Here is a 22285-nt window from a genome sequence, read left to right as displayed (position 1 = left end):
TCAGGTGCCCAGCACACCCAGAAACTCCGTCCTAGGATGACACACTCAGTCCCTAAGTGTCATTTATTCATGTTGGGAAACAGCAAGTGTATCACAGGTCTCAAAAGGCATGGGCACGCCCAAATGCTTGCATTTATGCACATTGCAGCACTGTGCTCCTAGGTCTGGCTTAGAGCTCACCATGGAGTCAGGAGAGGCCAGATCCCTAGTGCTGGGTGATGATTAAGCTGGGCGTGGTCAGCTGGGCAAGGGGCCCACCTCCTTTGCCAGTAACACCTTACCTACCTCCTGGGCATCAAGGGGACAGGGACAAGACAGGGGAAAAACAAGATACACTGCCTCACTGGGCACTGGCTGAGGAGGTAAGGGCTGGCTTGGCCAGTGGTGCTGGGCTCCTAGAGCCTTAGGGTAACCTGCAAAAGCACTATTACAGGCGCCTCAGGGCAGAAACCACAGAGGGGCTGTGGAGGAGGTGGTCATGTCCTGTGCAGGGCCTTCTTGGGACCTTCTAGAAAAGGCCACGGTCAAGGCTTTAGCTCCTAGTTGCTACTGCCAGGTACACAAGGGACCCCCCCCCCCCCCCGTCTGCTCAGCATGTAGAAAGGAGGTAGCTGAAAGGCAAGCAGAAGGCCCCCAGCACCCAAGGATGCTCACCCTTCTGGGGGTATAGTGGTATGGAGGGGCCTAGGGCTGTCCATGTGCACAAATGCTGTGTCCCAGGCCTGGGATGGGCACAGGGAGATACACGGGCAGAGCACTTTGGTTGAAGGGAAGATGGAGCCTGGTGGTGCCAGGAGTCTGTGGCTTCACACCACTTCAGGGGTTCCACACTCGAGTGGTATGGCCAACGTCCTGGGTTATTCCTGCCTCCACGTCCCCCACCTCAGGGAAGCCTGGCTGAATACGTGTGTATAGGCTGAGGTGGAAGCTGAGCTCAGGCACTGTGTCCAGGACCAGGAGGACAGCCAGCCTGTGCCCATCCTGATCCAGGGCCCACCCCCTTTCCTGCCAGAGCCTGCGGTTCTCAACAAGCCCTGCTGTGCGCTGGAAGGGCCCCAGCTGCCCCAGGCTGCCCCAGCCCAGCTCTGAGCAAAGGAGGCCCACTGGGCCCGGGATTGGTCCCTAGGGCAAGTCCAGCAGGGAGTTGTCAGCATAGAGCTTCTGGGAAACGTCATACACATGCTCAATGAAGGGCAGGGCTTCACCCAGCATCTCTATGGCCTGCTCGGGGGACCCCACGTTCATGACTTCCAGGAAGACCTTGCGGGTGGGCAGCGTGCAGAAGGCCACGGTGACAGCCCGGCGCACGATCCAGGGGTGGTAGGCCGCCAGTGAGGCGTTGTAGGAGTCAGTACAGAGCACCGCAGTGCGTGCGTCCTCGGGGCTGGTGCGCAGGCTTTCCAGGAACAGCTGCAGCCAGCGCAGCGCACGGTGCAGGCGCAGCACAGTCCGGCAGCCAGAGTCAGGGTAGCGGGAGCGGCGGTCCAGATCCACTAGCTTGTTCCCAACCTCATAGGCCACCATGGACTGCAGGCTAGTGTAGTGCTCACGCTGTGGGCCACTCCGCAGCTGCTCCATGGTCTGCAGCTTTGAGGCCACGTCCTTGGAGATGAATGAGAAGATGGTGCCCAGGCTGTTCAGAAACCTGTGTGGGGAAGTGGGAGCTAGAAGCTGTCTATGCCCTGGGCAGCTGTCCTGCCGTGGCTCAAGGAACACTAGCCCCTGCCTGCTAGGACAGGGGCTAGAAGGCGGGATGACAACAGCCTGTCAGGCAGGACACAAGCGAGGGGCATGGCCTTGGCCTAGGGACACCACTACCACTCACTGGGACTTTTCAGGATGCCCACAGGAAGGGGAACCCCAGGCACGCACCTGACCAGTCCCTTCCAGCTGTTGATGTAGTGGTCTAGCAGTACCTCCTCGTCCTCCGTCAGACACTGCTTAAAACTGACCAGGACGACCTTCAGGTTGAAATCCGACTCTGAAGCTTCCATCTTCCAATATGAGCTGAAACCATTTTTTGTTTGTTGGTTTTTTGTTTTTGTTTTTTGCCAGTCCTGGGCCTTGGACTCAGGGCCTGAGCACTGTCCCTGGCTTCTTCTTTTTTTTTTTTTTTTTGGCCAGTCCTGGGCCTTGGACTCAGGGCCTGAGCACTGTCCCTGGCTTCTTCCCGCTCAAGGCTAGCACTCTGCCACTTGAGCCACAGCGCCGCTTCTGGCCGTTTTCTGTATATGTGGTGCTGGGGAATCGAACCTAGAGCTTCATGTGTAGGAGGCAAGCACTCTTGCCACTAGGCCATATTCCCAGCCCTGTCCCTGGCTTCTTTTTGCTCAAGGCTAGCACTCTACTTCTTGAGCTACAGCACCACTTCTGGCCGTTTTCTATATATATGGTCCTGGGGAATCGAACCCAGGGCTTCATGTATACGAGGCAGGCACTCTTACCACTAGGCCATATTCCCGGCCCCCTGAAACCATTTTACAGAAAACTAACTATGGGTCATCTTGCGGGGTTAGTTCACTCTGTCTTTCATTTTCTTAGGAAAATGGGGAAGAACAGTCCAAGGACACAGCAGGAACTCAGTGCCAGAGGCTCATAGCTGTGATCCTAGCTATTCAAGAGGCTAAGATCCAGAAGATAGACATTCAAGGTCAGCCCAGGCAGCAAAGTCAATGAGATTCCATCTCCAAAATAACCAACAAAAAGCAAGGATAGAGGTATGACTCGAATAGTAGAGCACCAGCTACGCAAATAAGCTGAACAAGGTCAAGGCCTTAGATTCAAATCCCTAGTACTGACAAAGAAAGAAAGCAAGGGGAGGGGGAAGAGGGGGGGGAGAGGGAGTGTGTGTTGGGTCCATCCAGATGCCAGTCGTTCACATCTGTACTTCTAGCTACTCAAGAGGCTTGATCTAGGTTGCAGTTCAAAGCCAGAACACAAGACTTTTATTTCTAATCAACCATCAAAAAGTCAGGACTGGAGAGGTGGCTTAAGTAGTAGAGTGCCAGCCTAGAGTGAAAAAGCAAAGGGACAGTGCTCAGGCCAAGTCCAAGCCTCAGCTTTGGTATCCTCACATACCTGAATGTGTACACACACACACACACACACACACACACACAGAGAGAGAAATAGCTGGGTCACAGAAATTGCCAGCTGAGAGTACATAGTGAAGCCATGTCTGCTTACCTGAGCTCTCTCCCCAAAAGGTACATGTTCTTAGACGCAAACCAGACAGCAGCTATGCCCTTGGCAGATTCCACACACATAGAATTTGGCATGGCCCCTCCATCTTTGTTATCAGGTCAGTCCTTGACCTGGAACCATGCAGCTGCCCATTTGCAGTGGCTGTGGTTGCTCCTACTTCTTGCTTATTTGTGTTCCCTAGAGTCCCTGCAGTCTCACTCATCAGAGCAACGTCTCCAAGATGTAGGCAGGATACTGTGTACTCAAATCACTTACAGCCCACTCTTGTCAGGGCAACATTCAGACCGGAAGAAAAACAGGGATTCCAAGACTGGGTAATTCTGGCACAGTAGGGATTAATGCTGACAGGGGAAGGTGGGACAGTCACAGACTCTCTCACTAACTTGAGAGAACATTTTGGAAGTGGCCTAGGGCAGCGACCTTGGGCTCTATATGTTGCTTTCTTTCTTTTTGTGTGTGTCCGTGGGTCCACTGTGGGCCTTGAACTCTGGGTCTGGATGCTGTGCCTGAGCTCTCTAGCTCAAGGCTAGTGCTCTACCACTTGAGCCACAGCACCACTTCTGGTTTTCTAGTGGCTCATTGGAGATAAGAGTCTCACTTTCCTGTGCAGGCCAGCTTTGAACCGCGATCCTCAGATCTCAGTCTCCTGAGTAGCTAGGATTACAGGTGTGAGCCACCCGTGCTGGACTGCTGCTTTCATTCTTACAGTCACTATACAAACACAATGATGCTCAGACTGAGTACCCCAGGCCCCACCTTCTCAGGCATCCCAAGGGTCTCAGCCTGGTGTCTCCATGGGACAACTTGCTGCACTTCACTTGTGTCCAGGATGAACACTCATCTGATTGGGTTGGAGACTTGCTGTGCCTCTTGGCGGTTGAGCCCTGCCTTGGCCTCCCCATCCAGCAGTGCTGAGGGCCTGTCAGGCGCGGGACACCTGGATCCTGTGGAGCCTGTCACCCACCATGACTCAGTCTTTTATCTCTGCAAATGAGCTGTCCTCTCTGGTATGGCCGGCCTGCCCCAAGGCTGCTAGAGCAAAGGCAGGGCCCAATGTGTGCTGGGGCCCTGCAGGCCTAACAGGTTGGGTTGCATGCCTGTCACTGGTCAGAGCCCTGGAGATCAGCTCCCCTTGTCTTCAGGTGTGGGAGACAGAGCTGTGTGCTTGGGCCTCAGGAAGATGGCGCCTGCCTAGTCTCCCAGCATGCCCCTCCCCTCTGTCACAGCAAATGTGCTGTCCATCTACCAGACTGCCCCGAGGTTCCTTCTTGGCCTCTCTGCCCAGAACCCCAGGCGGCAGCCAACCAAGAGCTGCCAGAAGCCTTTTGGAGCTGTCCGTGGTATGGGAAAGCAGTTGTTTAGCCGGGAGTCCGCAGCTTGCCCGTTCTGGAAGGGCATGCGGGGAACCTCTTCCACCCCTAGGGCAGGTCAGCCTGGGCTGGAGGACCGGCTGGACGTCCGGCAGAAGGACCAGCGTGGCGCTCCGGGCCTAGTGGGCGGCCCAGGAAGGTGTGCGGGGCACTCGGCGAGTCTCACCTGGGACGAGAGTAAAGCTGGCACCGGGATAGAGGGCTTCCGCTGCGGCTGAGGCCAGTACGGGGCAGGGGCGGGCCGGAGCCTCCGCTTGGCGGGCGCGAGAGCCCGCAGGCTCCGGACTCCCTCCCCCCGGGCCCCCCGGGCCCCACCAGGACGCGGATCCCCGTCGGGGTCCCAGCAGCCTCACGTCCGCACTCCGGGTCCGGCGTCCGCAGCCTGCAGTTGGGCAGGTGCCGCGGGCGCGGCCCGAAGCGTAGTCCCCGCCGCGGCGCCACTCCGATTGGCTGCCTGCCGTCCAATCAGCACTCGAGCGCTCGCCGAATTTCCGGCGAGCAAGGCGGAAACTGTCGCGCGCCGCTGCGCCTGCGCAGTGCGCCACCGCGCGTCCGGCTGCGTGCGTCCCGCTGCGTGCGTCCCGCTGCGTGCGTCCGGTGCGGCCGGCTGCAGGTTGCGGGTTGCAGGCGAGCTGGCAGACGTCCGGGTTCTCTACACGCGGTGCGCTACGGTCCCGGGAACGCCGGGGAGGCCGAGGCCGAGCGCCGCTCGCCCGGACGATGCCGGAGATCAGAGTCACTCCTTTGGGTGAGTCGCAGCCGCCCGAGGGCCCCGGCCTGACGGGCGCACGTTTGCCTGCGGCCCGGCGCCGCACCGAGCCTCCGACCCCGTCCTTGGCTGGCACGGCGCTCGGAGGCCGCGGCTGGAGGCCGCCCGGCGCCCGCGGTGCGCCTAGACGACCGGGAGCCGCCGAGGAGCGGGTCGGAGCGGAGCCTGGGCTCCCCGAGTCGCAGGGCTTCGGGGGCGAGCTTTGCGGAGTTAGAAAGAGGCCTAATCTCCAGGGTGCCTGACCATGAGGGGAGATGAGGCCGCCCGAGGCTCGGGTGGCAGACACGGTAGTGGGTCCGGAGCAGCTGCCGTCTTCGTGCCTAGCCAGGCAGTGGTGTTAAGCCAGCCGCAGGGCCTTGTTCTGGAGCGGTGTCGTCCGCTGCCTCAAGATCCCTCTGCTTTGGCCTGTGCCCCCTCACCAGCTTCGTGTTCTCGGCCACCATGTGCCGCTCACACCCAGGCTACCCGTGATCAGCCCTCAGTTCAGCCCTTGTCTTCTTGCATGGTCTCTGCAACATTAAAAAGCATTAGCTTTGCCGTTTGTAAAAGTGCAGACTCTGAATGTCCTAACAGCCTTGAACAGTTGGGAGTAGGAAACACTTAAAATCTAGGGTTCCAGAAGCCTCCTGCATGGCTCTGCGGCATGCTGAGAGAGCACCGCTTGGATCAGATGTCCCTGGTGAGATGCTGAGTCTCCCAGGCTATTCCCACACAGGGCATTTACACGGCCAGCCTCCCATCCTGGCTCAACGCCTCCTCATCTTAATGAGAAGTTGTTTCTCCTATATTGTTATTTACTTATTTATTTATTATTGTTATTATTATTATTATTTTTTTTTTGGTGACAGCCCTGGGGCTTGAACTCAGGGCCTGAGCACTGTCCCTGGCTTCTTTTTGCTCAAGGCTAGCATTCTACCACTTGAGCCACAGTGCCACTTCTGGCCTTTTCTATATATGTGGTGCTGAGGAATCAAACCTAGGGCTTCATATATACGAGGCAAGCACAATTGCCATGAGGCCATATTCCCAGCCCCCTATATTGTTCTTGAACTTTCTGGGCACCCTTGTTCCCTTTTCTGCGTCATAATGACATCCGTGGGTGCAGTCTGTGTTTAATTGCTTACTTACCCTAAGATGTAAGCTATGTGTGGACAGGGTTGTCTCCTCTCCTTTTTGCTGAGTCCTGCCCTTTGCTCTCTGTTGAGGCTCTGTCCCCTGGTCTTTGGGAGGAGTGACTGCCATTGTAGTTCCATCATCATTCGTACATATGTACAGTGTGCCCCATCAAGCTCTCTCAGTCTGCTCCTTGTTATTTTTATTTATTTATTTAGTCAGTCAGTCATGGGGCTTGGACTCAGGTCTCGGGCACTGTCCTTGAGCTCTTTTGCTCAAAGCTATTACACTACCACTTTGAGCCACAGTGCCACTTCTAGTTTTCTGGTGGTTAACTGGAGATAAGAGTCTCTTAGACTTTCCTGCCTTGGCTGGCTTGGAACCGCAATCCTCAGATCTCAGCCTCCTGAGTAGCTAGGATTACAGGCATGAGCCACAGGTGCCTGCTTCTTGTTACTTCTTTTAACATTTCAATAGGTTTCATTGTTCTATTTTCATTCATGAATATGAAATACTTCAACTATATTCACCCTTATTCACTTTCTTTGTTGGCCCTCTTCCCCCAAAATTGGGATTTGGAATCCAGAAAAACAATTGTGGCTTGGGTATCAGTGGCTCATACTTGTTGAGGTGGCTGTGATTTGAAGAATGCTGTTGAAGCCAGCCCAGATAGAAAAATCCAGGCGACTCTTATCTCCAGTTAACCATGGAAAGGTCTGGACTTGCCACTCAAGTGATAGAGCTAGCTGTGAGCAAAAGAGTGAAAAAGCCAAGAACACAGGCTCTGAGTTCAAGCCCCAGTACTGGTACAACAAAACAAAAACAAAACTCCACAAAGAGCTGGGCGCTGATGGCTCATGCCTATAATCCTAGCTACTTGGAAGGTTGAAATCTGAGGGTCTCAATAGCCCTTCAGATATGTGTGTGTGTGTGTGCGCGCGCACGTGCGTGTGCGGCAGCCAATCCTTGGGCTTGAACTCAGAGCCTGGATGCTGTCCCTGAGCTTTTTTTTTTTTTTAAAGCTCAAGGCTACCACTTGAGGCACAGCTCTGCTTCCAGCTTTTTGGTGGTTAATTGGAGATGAGAGTCTCAGGGACTTTTCCTGCCCATGCTGCCTTTGGATGGTGATCCTCATATCTCAGACTCCTGAATAGCTAGGATTACAGGTGTGAACCACTGGTACCCAGCAGCCCTTGAGATTCTCATCTCCAATTAACCAGCTTTTTCTGGAAGTGGAGAGTTGGCTCAACTGGTAGAGTGCCAGCCTTGGGCTAGAAAATGATAAGGAAAAGCACTCAGTCCCTGAGTTAAAGCCCCAGTACCAGTACCCCTTCCCAAATGCAAACCCAAACCAAACAAAAAAGAAACTTCCACAAATCCTAGACCACTGTTTGGTGGCTTGTGTTTCTGTGGCCACCTCATGTTAGGATCTAACTTGTGAAGGGGAAGTCCTTCCCTCCATAAAATCGTGGGGGGTCTGTGGTTCGACATGACTGCAAAGTGCAAATGCAGTGAGGAGGAGACAAGTAAGAGACCTTACCTGCCCTGGGGGAGTGCATGGCAGTGGTAGGGGAGGGACAGGCCTGCCAAAGAACCTTGGGAAGTACCCCTGTGCCTGGCTGCCTGAGGCTAAGTAGGCTATGTGCATGGCTGGACACTGTGATATGTGCTTATGATGCATGTACCTGGCAGAAGGAGGTGTGTAGGATTCAGCATAGAAAACAGATCATTTGCTCTCCTCAGACGTCCGTTGATGGTTGGGCTGTGTTCCTTTCTTCGTGGCCGCACACATCAAGGGAGGAGACAGAAGGTCCACCTGGGTGTGCCCTGTGGGGCTACCCTCTCAGGCTGGAGCAGCTCTCTGGCCTGCGTGGGTTTCAGAAGAGTGAGAGGGACTGAGTGCCGTGGCTCATGCTTATAATCCTAGTTACTCAGCTTCAAAGCTGGGCAGGAAAGTCTGAAACTTCAAAAAAGCTGGAAATGGAACAAGTTTTGAGTGAAAAGGCTAATGGACAGGGCCTCGGCCCTGAGATCAAGCCCCAGTACAGACAGACAGACAGACAGACACACACACACACACACACACACACACACACACACACACACACACAAAAATAGTGGGAGGGAATCCAGTTGGGGCTAGCTGAGGATGTGCGATGGGTAGAGTGGTGTGTGGCCCATGCTGCCCACTGCCCAGCGTGAGGCATCTGTGCCGTGGCCAGTTACTAGTCACAATGGTGTCCTTGCATTGTGCACCAGCAGGCATACTTGTCTACTGGGACAAGTTCCTGGGGAGGAGGACTTAGTGATTTGCAGCTCAGCTGAGGGCCCAGGAAGAGTCTGACTGAGCTTGTAGGGAGTGTAGTGACACTCCACAAAGCAGTGGCTTGCCTTGTCTGTGCCTTAAGTGTGAGAGGTGCAGGAGGGGAGAGCACATGGGGCCAGGCTTGGCACTCGAGCCCCTTCCTATGTCTTTTTCATGTCTGCAAATGGAGGCTGAGGTGCTTCCTGGCCCTCACATCTGTCCCCACCTTGGCACCTGACACTTTGACATCTGATTTCCTTAGCTCACTCAGGGCTCTGCACAGCCTGGAAGCCGCAAGGCAGTGGAGAGTGGGCAGGTATGAAGAGGGTGCTAGGAAAGAGACATGGCAGTGCCTCTCACCTGCCTTCCCTTTTGAGCAGGGGCTGGCCAGGACGTGGGCCGAAGCTGCATTTTGGTCTCCATCGCTGGCAAGAATGTCATGCTGGACTGCGGGATGCACATGGGCTTCAATGATGATGTAAGTCTTGGGTGGGTCGTCCAAAGGGCAGTGAGGGACCACTACTCACCTGTTCCTTTTGGTGTTTTTTTGTTTTTGGCCAGTCCTGAGGCTTGGACTCAGGGCCTGAGCACTGTCCCTGGCTTCTTTTGCTTCTTTTGCTCAAGGCTAGCACTCTGCCACTCTGCCACAGCGCCACTTCTGGCCGGTTTCTTTATATGTGGTGCTGGGGAATTGAACCCAGGGCCTCATGTATACGAGGCAAGCACTCTTGCCACTAGGCCATATCCCCAGCCCCTCACCTGTTCCTTTTTGAAGGACCTTTGGGCCTTGGGGTGGGGACAGGCAGGGCAGACGGGCTGTGGTGAGCATACCTAAACAGGTATGTTCATGCAGGGTGGGAGGGGACAGAGGCCCCTCTGCCATACTCAGCTAGTAGGGCCAGGCTGCTCAGGCCCTGTGGGCTCAGACACTAGCTAGTAGGTGAGGTTGGTGGTGGCCTCAGCCAAGGAGCTCAACCTTTCCAAGAGGCTGTGAGCAGCTCTCATGCAAGTGCCAAAGTGCAGGTGCCCAGATCCCCCCGGAGCTACTCTCTGTGGTGCCAGCTGCCCATGCTTTGTTGTCTGGAGACCCAAGGGCAGCCTGCTGGGTTTTCACTTTCTCCTTGCTTCTCCTCAGAGGCGTTTTCCTGACTTCTCCTACATCACCCAGAATGGCCGGCTGACTGACTTCCTGGACTGTGTAATCATCAGGTAGATACTTTCCGGGGCCTTGACAGGTCTGTCTCATGCCCTGCCTTTGGAGGCCGTGGGTTGACAACTAGTTGGTCATGGGGTTCCGTCCCCACAATGCCTCTGTCTCCTCAAGGTGGCCGTCAGCCCCTTGGAGCCAGAGCCCACTCTGTGCCAATTGTTCCTGTTGGCTGTGCCCAACTGTTGTGGACAAGAGCCTGGCAGGTGCTTCAGGAAGTTGAGGTTGAGCCAGAGCAGTCAGGAATGGAGAGAGGTAGGCTGCCCAACCAGTGCCAAGACGATCTGCTTCCACTGCTGAAATCCAGGCTTCTCCTTGGGTCCTGTCCATTCCCCAGACCTCTCTCTGTACTTGGCAACATCGCATGTGCCCTCTGTTCACACCCTTCACCTGCCGGGCTCGCTCTACTTCCCCACCGCTTGGGGGGGAAGGGGCTTGTCCACTCCTTCCTGTGTGGTCCGTTATCGCTCACGAGGGAGCAATGGCCACGGGTAGCCTCGGTAGCGTGTGGTCGCAGGGTGCCCCAAACCCGCCAAGAAAGACACGATGCGTGGGTCCCTGGAGAAGCATCATGGGCGTTCTGATTTATTCAAATGAGGAGCCAAGAGATATACCCCAAAGGCGGGCACAGGAGAGGAGCCCCTGATTGGTCCCAAGGGCTGTCCCTCAAGTGATGTCAGGGGACTTCCTTTGTGGGTGGAGGCCCAGCCCCCCAAGGGTTGGGTTCTGGGGTCCCCGGCCATCAGACAGTGCTCGACCCCCAGGGGTGGGGGCTTCTCTTCCTGTTAAAGGCGGAAGGGGAGGGGACAGGCTAGAGCCAGCTGTGGCGTCTTAAAGGCACAGCTGTCCTCAACATTCACCCTCTAGCCCTTGTCCCTAGGCCTGTGGTCTCCTGTTCCTAATGCTAAGGCTTGCTGTCCTCTGGCCACTATAGATGTCTGCCTTGCACTGACCTTAATGCTCTAGGTTCCTGGTCCAGTCACTGACTGCCATTAACCTGGCCTGGCAGGGCTGAGCCCAGGGAGGCCCCTTCCTCTCCTCTTCCTGTGGCCACCCTCAAGACAGGCTGCAGACAACACCTGCCTCATACATGGTCTGCTCAGCCTCACCCTGATGACCAGTTTCCATTTCCCCAATAGCCAGCATCCAAAGCTGCTCAGGCTCCCATGGCTTTAGTTCCTTCAGGACCTGGGTCACAGAGTGCTCTGCCACAGTCAAGCGCTATATGTGCCCTCTGTCCCTGAAGTCTCCTCACAACTTTTCCAGTCCTGTGCCAGCTCCTTGCTGCCCTTAGGAGGATGTCCTGCCTGCCTGCCAGGACAATGGCATTACCTCCCGTTTTGCTAGCCCATCCTTTCCCTTAGCCTCCTTATTCATGGAAGTATCACTGTGTAGGCTTTTTTCCTTTTTAAAAATAATTTAGGTACTGGGGCTTGAACTCAGCCTTCAGCTCTTACTCAGCTATTTTGCTCATTGCTGATGCTTTACAACTTGAGTCATGCCTTCAGTTCCTGCTTTTTGCTGGTTAATTTGTGTGTGTGTGTGTGTGTGTGTGTGTGTTTGTGTAAGTTTGAATTCAGGACTTTCACACTTGCTAGGCAGGTACTCTACCACTTGAGCCACAGCTCTAGCCCTTTGTTGATTAATTGAAGGTAAGAATTTCCTAGATTTGACCACCCAGGCTGGCTTTCAACCTTGATCCTCTCCATAGCTAGGATTATAGGCATGAATCATCAGCTGTACAGGTTATTTTTTGTTTGTTTTGTGCCACTACCAGGGCTTGAATTAAGGGACGTGTACTCTCACTTGACATTTTTGGTCACAGCTGGTGTTCCACTACTTAAAACATGTCTCCAGTTCCAGCTGTGTGTGTGTGTGTGCACGTGTGTGTGAGTGCTGGTAATGGGGCGTGAACTGACAATCTGGGCACTATCCTCTTTTTCATTGAAGGCTGGTGCTATACCACTTGAGCCACAAATTCACTTCCTGTTTATTTTTGTTTTTTTGTTTTGATTTTGCCAGTCCTGGGGCTTGGGGTTCAGGGCCTGAGCACTGTCCCTGGCTTCTTTCTGCTCAAGGCTAGCACTCTGCCACTTGAGCCACAGCACCACTTCCGGCTTTTTCTGTCTATGTGGCGCTGAGGAATTGAACCCAGAGCTTCCTGTATGCTAGGCAAGTCTTCTACCGCTAAGCCCCATTTCCAGCCCCTGCTTGGTTTCAAACCTTGACCCTCAGCTCTCAGCCTCCCAAGTACCTGGGGTTACAGGTGTGAGCCACTGGTGCACAGCAGTGTTGCAGCTTTTTGCTGGCTAATCAGATAAGAGTCTTGGATTTGCTGCCTTGAAACAGATCTTCTGATCTCAGTGGCATAAGCCACTGGTGCTCAATTGTATAGCGCCTGCCGTCTTAGAGCTTGAACTCAAGTCTTGGACACTGTTCCTGAGCCTTTTGTACTCAAAGCTAATTCTTTACCACTTGAGCCACTTCTGGCTTTTTAGTGGTGTCATTGTAGCTACGTGTCTTAGGACTTTCCTGTCTAGACTGGCTTTGAACCATGATCCTCAGATCTCAGCCTCCTGAGTGGTTAAGATGATCAATGTGAGCTACTGGTATCCAGCTCACTGTACAGGTTCTAACTTTGATTTGCACATTGTTTTGATTGGCATTTAAAATGTATATTTGGTGTGTTTTTGTTTTTGTTTTTTTTGGCCAGTCCTGGCCCTTGGACTCAGGGCCTGAGCACCATCCCCGGCTTCTTTTTGCTCCAGGCTAGCACTCTGCCACTTGAGCCACAGCGCCCCTTCTGGCCGTTTTCCATATATGTGGTGCTGGGGAATCGAACCGAGAGCTTCATGTGTAGGAGGCAAGCGCTCTTGCCACTAGGCCATATTCCCAGCCCTAAAATGTATATTTGGGAAGCTAGTGGTTTTCATATTTTGCTTATTCTTGACTTCCCAGTAGCCAGGATAGTTGTGACATATAGTAGGCTTCAGTGAATGAGCTGCTGTGGAATGGTGAGGCCAGAGTGGTCCCATGCTGACAGGTGCCTCATCTCCTCAGCCACTTCCACCTGGACCACTGTGGGGCGCTTCCGTACTTCAGTGAGATGGTGGGCTACGATGGGCCCATCTATATGACCCACCCCACCCAGGCCATCTGCCCCATCCTGCTGGAGGACTACCGCAAGATTGCTGTGGACAAGAAGGGAGAGGCCAACTTCTTCACCTCACAGATGATCAAAGACTGCATGAAAAAGGTGGTGGCTGTCCACCTGCACCAGACAGTCCAGGTCAGAGTCCCAGCCCACTCTGCCCATTGTCTGGAAGGCCTAGGGACCCTGGGCTTGGGCCCACCAGGAGGTGGCAGTGGGCAATTGCATGAATCTAGCCCACACTTGGCATTTATCTTGAGGGAGCATTCATGGGGGTGCAGGTAAGCATGCACATACACAAGGCTTCTGCTGCTTGCCTTTGTGCATAGGCAGCACAGAAAAGCCAGACCGACACTTCCCCAGAAGGACACTTGTGCTGACAGCAAGCTGGGATCTGGACACGCTTAGCTTGCTGGACCTGCTGGGTGGGTAGGAAGGCAGAGGCCAGGTGGCAAGATAAGCAAGTCCTAGGATATGATGTGAGGGTTGAAGAGGAACTAGACGGTTTTAAACAGGCAGATGACAAGTGAGATTTGGCAATATTTCCCACAAAAATTTGTGTGTGACACACACACAAACTTGCAATCCTCTTGCCTTGGCCTTCAGAGTGCCAGCGTGAACCATCATGCCCAGCTTATTGTATTTATCTTAAATAATGCTTTTTAAGAACCCTAGAGGCTACTTTCCTGGTAATGTGATTAAATCATATCCCACCCACGTGTGTGCTGGTGCTTGAACTCAGGGCTTGGATGCTGTCCCTGACCTTTGTTGCTCAATATTAGCACTCTACAACTTGAGCCACAGCTCCAGTCTGGTTTGGCTTCAAACCATGATTCTTAGATCTCACCTTCCTGAATAACTAGATTTATAGGCATGAGCCACCACTGCCTGGCCCACCTACCTTTGGTGTTTTCATGGTGTTATTTATCTTTTCTCATTTTTTACTTCTAACCTTCCTGCATTGAACTCAGGACCTGGGCACTGTCCTGACCTCTTTTGCTCAAGGCTAGCACTCTATCATTTTGAGCCACAGTTCTACTTCCAGTTTTCTGGTAGTTAGTTGGAGATAAGAGTCTTATCGTATTCCTACTCCTGCTCTGGCTGGCTTTGTACTATGCTCCTCAGATCTCAGCCTCCTAAGTAACTAGGATCACAGGCATGAGAGCCCCAGTGCCTGGCAGTGCTTGGCTTCTGAATCATATTTCAAATGTTTGTTGCTGTTGTTGTTTTTGCCAGTCCTGGGGCTTGAACCCAGGGCCTGAGTACTATCCCTGGCTTCTTTCTGCTCAAGGCTAGCACTCTACTACTTGAGCCACAGTACCCACTTCTGGCTTTTTCTGTGTATGTGGTACTGAGGAATCAAACTCAGGGCTTCATGTATACAAGACAAGCACTCTACCGCTAGGCTACATTCCCAGCCCCTAAATGTTCTTTTATATGACAGGAAGTTTTCTTTTGAAACTACAACCTGATAAACCTGTTTTTGATGGTACATTTACTATCTAATGCTATTAGGGTCTACATCTAGTAAGATTACCTTGGGTTTAGCTGTATCAATTTGCTATTTTCTTCCCATTAGTTTTGCCTGTTTGTTTTTTTTTATTGCAATTTTTTAAATTATTTATTTAGCTAGTAGTGGAGCTTGAACTCAAGGGCCTGGCACTGTCCCATAGCTCTCTGCTTAGGGGCTGGCACTCTGCCACTTGAGCCACAACTCCACTTCCAGCTCTTTGCTGGTTATAGATAAGAGCCTCTTGGATATGTCTGCCCAAGCTGGCTTTCAGTTGCAGTCCTCCTATCTCAGCCTCCTAAGTAGCTAGGACAACAGGTGAGAGCCACTGGTGCCCAGGCATTTACCTCTTGACACTTTCACAGGCTTTTTGTTTGTTGCCAGTCCTGGCACTTGAACTCGGGGCCTGGGCACTGTCCCTGTGCAGGGCCTGGGCACTGTCCCTGTGCCTCCCCATGCTCAAGGCTAGCATTCTTATCACTTGAGCCACAGTGCTGCTTCCAGCTTTTTCTGAGTAGTTTATTGGAGATGAGTCTCATGGGCTTTTCTGCCCAGGCTGGCTTTGAACTGCGATCCTCTTGTATCAGCCTTCTGTGTAGGTAGGATTATAGGTTTGAGCCACTGGCGACTGGCTCTTCACAGGCTTCTTAAAGCTGTATCTCAAAGCCCTAGATGTTTATCCTCTTTATGATTCTCTGTCCATGTTGCTTTTCTTCTGTGATTGCTTCTGGTTGAATCCTGGAGAACGGGAATGGGTGGTTGGCTTAGGTGATCTACCTTTGCCTTGCTGCCGCAGGCCTGAGTACATGCTCTCCTTTGCAGGTGGATGATGAACTGGAAATCAAGGCTTACTATGCAGGTCATGTGCTGGGGGCAGCCATGTTCCAGATCAAAGTGGGCTCAGAGTCTGTAGTCTACACGGTCAGTGGAAGGGCTTGGGGCTTGGGTAGAGCTGTCCAGTAGCAGGGAGGTGCTGTCTTGAACCTTCCTTCCTTTCCTCCCCTCCCTCCCTCCCTCCCTCCCTCCCTCCCTCCCTCCCTCCCTCCCTCCCTCCCTCCCTCCCTCCCTCCCTTCCTTCTTTCCTAGTCCTGGGGCTTGGACTCAGGGCCTGAGCACTGTCCGTGGCTTCTTTTTACTCAAGGCTAGCACTTGAGCCACAGTGCCACTTCTGGCTTTTTCTGTATATGTGGTGCTGAGGAATCAAACCCAGGGCTTTGTGCATACTAGGCAAGCATTCTACCACTAAGCCACATTCCCAGCCCCTTGACAGTCACTTTCTTTGCCAGGGTGATTATAACATGACCCCAGACCGGCATTTGGGGTAAGTAGGCCTCTGTTTTCATCTTGTGTGGTCTCCCCTTGAGCCTGCAGCCCTGTGAGGTAAGTCAGTGGTAGGCACCTGAGCAGTTAACATTCACCATCCCTCATCTAGTATGGAGAGTCCCTTTCCTTAGCGCTCAGTGGCAGGCACAGGTCCAGGCTAAGGCCTCCACTTCCCTTGCTGTCCCCTCTAGAATGTGCTGTGATGTCCGGCAGGGTCCACATCTTAGTCCAGGAGTGTGGCTGAACAGGCCTAGTCCTGCAGCCCACCTGGCCATGTTCTGCCCACATGGCTGTGCCCACCTCTGTTCCAGGGCCGCGTGGATTGACAGGTGCCGCCCAAACTTGCTCATCACCGAGTCCACGTACGCCACAACCATCCGGGACTCCAAGCGCTGCCGAGAGCGAGATTTCCTAAAGAAGGTCCATGAGACTGTGGAACGTGGTGGAAAGGTAGCAGCTGCAGGCAACCTCAGGCCACACGCCCTTTGGGCATGGCTTCCCTGTGTGTGGTCCTGGGTCTCTGGGGGTGCGGTTTGCTTGGCTTGAGGAGAAGGACTGAGGACTCCTTAGATGTTTGCCAGCTCTGTGTATCTCAGGTCCATAAAGGGTTAAGCATTCCTGTGCTTCCCCAGTGTTTTCTTGGCTCTGAAGGTAGAACTGGGCAGTGGAGGGCCTGTGGTCCAGGGAAAGCCTGGTCTGCTTTCTCAGTAAATGATGTCCTTGGCTCTTAGATTCACCAGCAGGCACAGTCTTCATAGTAGCTGCCACCCACTAAGGTGGGCACAGTGAGCAGTCTGCTTCCTGTGGTGTTCAGGGTCCAGTAGCATAGCCAGAGGCTCCCGCTTGAGTCAGCCTTACCTGCCTTTAGGTGCTGATTCCTGTGTTTGCACTCGGCCGGGCACAGGAGCTCTGCATCCTGCTGGAGACCTTCTGGTAGGTGACAGCACAAGGCCCTTCTCTGGGTGGGCAGTAGCAGCAGTGGCCTGTGCATGGGAGAGCCGATCAGTTACCGCTGACCACCACTGGGCGTGGCAGTCACAACCAGGGTGCAGTAGTGTTGCCCCTGTTTGCTGCCTTGCTGGGTGGAGTGGTCCAGCCACGGGTCTGGAGGCTGCAGCATCATATCAGCTGTGTTGGGGTCACAGTCCAACCGAGCCTCCTTACAAGAGCTCTGGGGCCCCTGTGAGTCCCCCGTGTTTGCAGATACAGATGGAGGGTTCAGGTCTGTAATCGTGGTGGTGGAGACCATATTTATTCCAGGTGACCCAGTGGTGCCCAGCAGTGCAGTCTCTGCGCTGACTGGGCTGTGGGCACACAGGGAACGCATGAACCTGAAGGTGCCTATCTACTTCTCCACGGGCCTGACTGAGAAAGCCAACCACTACTACAAGCTGTTCATTACCTGGACCAACCAGAAAATCAGGAAGACTTTTGTCCAGAGGAACATGTTCGAGTTTAAACACATTAAGGCCTTTGACCGGGCATTTGCTGACAACCCAGGCCCCATGGTGAGGCCCGGGTGGGGAGCTTCCTCCTTTCTGCCTGGCATGTGAAGATTGTTGCTCAGGTCTCTGGGTGAAAGGGCCAAGGGTCTCCTTCTCTGACCTCCACATCTGCCCCACAGGTTGTGTTTGCCACTCCAGGAATGCTGCATGCTGGCCAGTCCCTACAGATCTTCCGGAAGTGGGCAGGAAATGAGAAAAATATGGTAAGGGATCAGGGCCCCAAGATCCCAGGAGGCTTGTGAGGTGGGTGGAGACGGCTATGTGAACTCTCACAGCCTTGGGAGCAGAGGGCTCGGGCCCATGCTATCACAGCTGCCTCAGGGGTGCTGTTGCTGGTGATGTTTAACCCATAGTAGTCCAGGCTGTGTCAGGCGGGCGTGCTCCACACCTGGCCTCCAGTGGTTCAGACAGGCCGTCCCAGGAGAATGCTCCTGAGGTGCCAATGGTGGGTGGGGTATGTATGTGTGTGTGTGTGTCACTCAGTTGAGTCTCACCCTTGCCCCGTAGGTCATCATGCCTGGCTACTGTGTGCAGGGCACCGTTGGTCACAAGATCCTTAGTGGGCAGCGCAAGCTGGAGATGGAGGGACGGCAGGTGGTGAGTCCCGTCTTCTCCCCCTGGGTCTGGCAGAGCTGCTAGGCCTCTACTGGTGCTGAGTGTGTCTAAACCCATGATCATCCTGCAGCTGGAGGTGAAGATGCAAGTGGAGTACATGTCGTTCAGCGCCCATGCTGATGCCAAGGGCATCATGCAGCTGGTGGGACAGGCAGAGCCCGAGAATGTGCTGCTGGTGCACGGTGAGGCCAAGAAGATGGAGTTCTTGAGACAGAAGATTGAACAGGAATTCCGTAAGTGGCTCGGGGGGAGGTGGTCAGGGGCCCCTGGGGTGATACAAGCAGGGATGGCAATTTGAACCACCTCTTTCTGTACTATTTCCCCTCTAGGAGTCAACTGCTACATGCCAGCCAATGGCGAGACAGTGACGCTGCCCACTAGCCCTAACATCCCTGTGGGCATCTCCCTGGGGCTGCTGAAGCGGGAGATGGCTCAGGGTATGAGGGGCAGGCGGGCACTGGGCAGGGTGGCCGGGGTCTGGTGGCCTGTGCTGACAGTGTTGCTCCCTTCCCACCAGGGCTGCTCGCGGAGGCCAAAAAGCCACGGCTCCTGCATGGCACTCTGATCATGAAAGACAGTGTACGTGTGTGGGCAGTGGTGGGGGTGGGGCCAGGGTGGGGCCACCCTGCTTCCTCCCCCGACCCCTCACTATTTCCACAGAATTTCCGGCTGGTGTCCTCAGAACAAGCCCTCAAGGAGCTGGGTCTGGCCGAGCACCAGCTTCGCTTCACCTGCCGTGTGCACCTGCAGGACACCCGCAAAGAGCAGGAAACAGCCCTTCGTGTCTACAGCCACCTGAAGAGGTGTGCCCTGGGCCTGCCCCCTTCCTCACAGGTAAAGGAAGGCAGGGTGATGCAGGGGTCTCACTGTGTCTCCCCACAGCACCCTGAAAGATCACTACGTGCAGCACCTCCCCGACGGCTCGGTGACAGTAGAGTCCATCCTCATCCAGGCTGCCGCCCACTCCGAGGACCCAGGCACCAAGGTGCTGCTCGTCTCTTGGACCTACCAGGTACAAGGGGCGGGATGCCTTGTGGGACCGGGAGGAGGGAGGGAGGGTCTCATTCCTTGGAGCCTTGTACTGCCCAGGGGTGGAGCAACTCTGTATTCTCTTTTCCCACAGGATGAGGAGCTGGGGAGCTTCCTCACCGCGCTTCTCAAGAAGGGCCTCCCCCAAGCCCCCAGCTGATGTGTAGCGACCCAGGCCTGCCACCTTTGCCCTTCAGGAGTACCTGGGCTTTCACTCTAGGACTGTGGGTACCCTGGGTAGATGGGCCCATGGATGGGCCACAGATGCAATCCCAGGCACAAGAGAGAGCCACGGGCCAGCCTGAATGAACATTCTGGCCGAAATAATAAATAGGCCTCTTGGCCTTGTCTTTATTCTCACTTCCTAGCACAGAAGATGCGGGGTTGGGGGTGGGGGGGGCATTCCTGGAAACTCAGCAGCAGAGGCCACTTAGGTCCTCACTGTGGATGTATTAAGCTCTGCCAACAGGAATCAGTCCTTTCTGAGAGCAGTGAGTATTTGACAAGATCCAGTAGACGAAGCCTAAAGAGGTGTGGCCAGCACAGCCTCACAGTGTCCAGTTGCCTTTGATTTCCACACTGTGGACCCTGCAGGGCCTGTGGACAGACCTGGGTCAGCCTGGGGACAAGAGGGTCAGCCCAGAGCCCTTCCCCACCAATGCTCTCTCTGAGGAGGGGGCAGCTTAGTTTCGGCCACCATGCTTTGGTCACTAATCCCTAGCCAGAAATCTTTAGCCAAGCCAGCATGCTCCTGGGGCCTTAGCTTTCTCACTGGGTGCTTGGGTTCCCATCTGCCAGGATAGTGTGGGGGCTTCAGCTGCCATCAAGAGCCCCTCAGCTAGGACCTAGCTTTAGAAGACCACTCCCTGTCCCATCTCTCCTACCAAAGTCCTCGAAGCTCCCACACAGTACTGCCGTCAGGGATAAGCCAGGTGCTGGGCACTAAGAGCCTGGTGCTTGCCCAGGGGGTCTGAACTGCAGAATCACCTTCACCTGGGTGGGAGTCAGAGCCCCCTAATCCTATAGCCACCAGCAGAGCTGTCATTCTCCGAACCCACAGCCCAAAGCCAAGGTTGTCAGAGAACTGCTCTATGCCACCCCCACCCCCTAGGACACAGAACCACCTACCTGTCATTACAGGAAAGATTGACTTTCAGACTCTAGAGAGCTGTTCAACCCCCCACGCCCACCCCAGACCCAGGACCCCAGGAAAGATTGACTTTCAAACTCCAGGGTTCAGAAAGCACAGCTTCCTAGGGACACAAATGCCCATGACATCAGAGTATAAGCCACCCCAGCTGCCTGAGCCTACCTTTGTTGACATCAAGGTACAAGTCACTCCAGCTGCCCTGGCCTGCTGTGTGGTCTGGGAAAAAGGAGGCTGACGGTGAAGTGTAGAGACTGAGAACCAAAGGCTTGTGCATCCAGGGGCCCGCTGCTAACCATTAGTTCCTAAGAGTCTAGTGGGAAGGCATCAAGTGCACCAGTAGTCTGTGCAAGGGAAATAGAACATGTAGGAGCCTGATATCACCCAGCCTTCCCTGGGCCCTTGTAGAGGTGCTGCAGTGTGGGTGATGACGAGCCACAGCCAGCTCACTTACAGGAATGGAGTTGTGGACCGGGGTTCCTCTACCTCACCATTCACAGGCCCCCCCTTCCTCTTAAGGTAGGCCCCACCTGGGGAGGTCAGTAGCTGCCACAGCAAGAGGCTTGCTGGACATGAGGCCAGGGGCAGCAGAACCCACTAACCCCAGTGAATGCCAAAAACGTGTAAGCTGCAGAGCTCCAAGCAGAGAAGGGGTCCTCAAGAGCAAAGCTGCAGTCTGTTCTCTGCTTCCTAACCCCCAGATTGGCGGGGGGGGGGGGGGGGGGGGGGAGAGGGCAGAACTACAGGCACACGGGATTCTGGCCCAGACTCCAGCTGGCCAGCATTTCCTATCCACTTGGCTTGCTGTGCTGAACCAAGCTATGATTGCCCAGTGGTCTCTAGTCTAGCATCAGTGTCTTGTGGCATAAACAGCATGAGGTCACCCCTTCTTACCTCTCTGGTAAGGCTGGCTGTACTGGGGACATGGACATGGGGCTAGACCGTGTGCACACTGAGCTAGCAGCTGGACTTGCAGCTGAAGTCTTGAGTCCCAAAGAGAACCTGGGAGCCTCCCCCATGGCAGCTGCAGGGAGACTGCAGAGCCCAGCCAAGTGGACCTGGGAGCCTCTCCCCCCTCCACTTAAACACTCATACTTTGTCTGCAGAGCTCAGTGTAGGTTTTGTTCAAACACAGGCTGCTGGTTAGCCCGGGCGCCACTGGGTGGGTTCTGAGATGGCGAATTTGACCCACCTGCTCCACTGAGTCCCGCTGCCCGCCCCCCCCCCCGCCCGCCGCCGACCCACTCCACACGTGGCCTTGTACCCTGGCGGGTTGCGAGCACAGTCTGGGCGAAGGGCAGAGTCTCCGGCTCTCCCCTAGTCGGGCTCAGAGCTCACCTCCAGGAGTCGTGCGCGAAGCCGCGCCTCTGCTCGGACCGGGCCTCGAGGGTCACCTCGGCGTCTGCGGTCGCCGTGCCCCGGGGACAGCATTTCCGTCTACCGTGTAGCCTCCCGGACGGCCAGGTGGGTGGCAGCGGCGGGGAAACGGGCTTAACCTCCAAGCCCTGGCACTGGAAGGCGCGCCCAGCCCACGGCCCGGGACGGCACCCAGGGGCGGGCGGGACGGCCGCCCGTGTCCGGGGCCCGCCCGCCCGCGCCTGCGCACTAGCTCCGCCCCGCCCCCCGGGGGTGCCGGAACCGGGGCCCGACCCGGTTTAGGGAGCGGGTGCAAAGTGCTTCCCGCTGTCCGGCGAACGGGCCCCCTGCCCAGGGCTGAGCTCGGTCAGGGCCCTCTGCGGCCACTGGTTCGCCGGCGCCCACATGTGCGCCCCCCTCCTCCGCGCACCCATTCTTCTTGCCGCCCCTTCCCTGCCCCCACCCCCAGTCCTGGCCGAGTCCACCCCAAAAGTGGTTTGCAAAGCTCCGGAGTTACGCAACGGCTAGGATGGTTGGAGCGGGTGGAGCCGGGTCCTCTCGTTCCCGAAATACAGCCAGCAGTCCCGACTCCACGGGCGCGGCCCGCCCACCCCTCCCAGGCGGCGGCGGCGGCGGCGGCGGCGGCGGCCGGGCGACGCTCCCAGGAAGTGACAGCGAGCG

General features: G+C 55.1%; 2 protein-coding genes across 4 annotated transcripts; one reads left to right on the top strand and one right to left on the bottom strand.

Annotated features, from left to right (window-relative positions):
• Window positions 1–482: 482 nt before the first annotated feature.
• On the bottom strand, window positions 483–4958 carry LOC125354457 (ceramide-1-phosphate transfer protein). Of its 2 annotated transcripts, none has more exons than XM_048350060.1 (3): window positions 4741–4958; window positions 1873–2007; window positions 483–1645 (listed from the first exon to the last, which is right to left on the bottom strand). In XM_048350060.1, exons 2-3 carry the CDS (start codon window positions 1992–1994, stop codon window positions 1123–1125), a joined length of 645 nt encoding a protein of 214 aa, XP_048206017.1. In that variant the 5' UTR covers window positions 1995–2007; window positions 4741–4958; the 3' UTR covers window positions 483–1122. The 2 variants fall into 2 exon arrangements, with proteins under 2 accessions (XP_048206017.1, XP_048206016.1); XM_048350059.1 differs by lacking the exon at window positions 4741–4958 and adding an exon at window positions 3187–3476.
• Window positions 4959–5158: 200 nt separating this feature from the next.
• Ints11 (integrator complex subunit 11) lies at window positions 5159–19461 on the top strand. 2 transcript variants are annotated; one of them, XM_048350057.1, is made up of 17 exons: window positions 5159–5322; window positions 9142–9239; window positions 9897–9970; window positions 13029–13257; window positions 15452–15550; window positions 15916–15950; window positions 16264–16402; window positions 16821–16885; window positions 17271–17460; window positions 17577–17660; window positions 17965–18054; window positions 18143–18305; window positions 18402–18509; window positions 18590–18651; window positions 18733–18875; window positions 18955–19084; window positions 19196–19461. In XM_048350057.1, exons 1-17 carry the CDS (start codon window positions 5295–5297, stop codon window positions 19259–19261), a joined length of 1803 nt encoding a protein of 600 aa, XP_048206014.1. In that variant the 5' UTR covers window positions 5159–5294; the 3' UTR covers window positions 19262–19461. The 2 variants fall into 2 exon arrangements, with proteins under 2 accessions (XP_048206014.1, XP_048206015.1); XM_048350058.1 differs by lacking the exons at window positions 9142–9239; window positions 9897–9970.
• Window positions 19462–22285: the final 2824 nt, after the last annotated feature.

This window comes from Perognathus longimembris, chromosome 7, assembly GCF_023159225.1.
Source record: "Perognathus longimembris pacificus isolate PPM17 chromosome 7, ASM2315922v1, whole genome shotgun sequence".
Lineage (NCBI taxonomy): Eukaryota > Metazoa > Chordata > Mammalia > Rodentia > Heteromyidae > Perognathus > Perognathus longimembris.
Note: the sequence above shows the minus strand (reverse complement) of the source record. Positions and strands in the feature narration are given on the sequence as shown.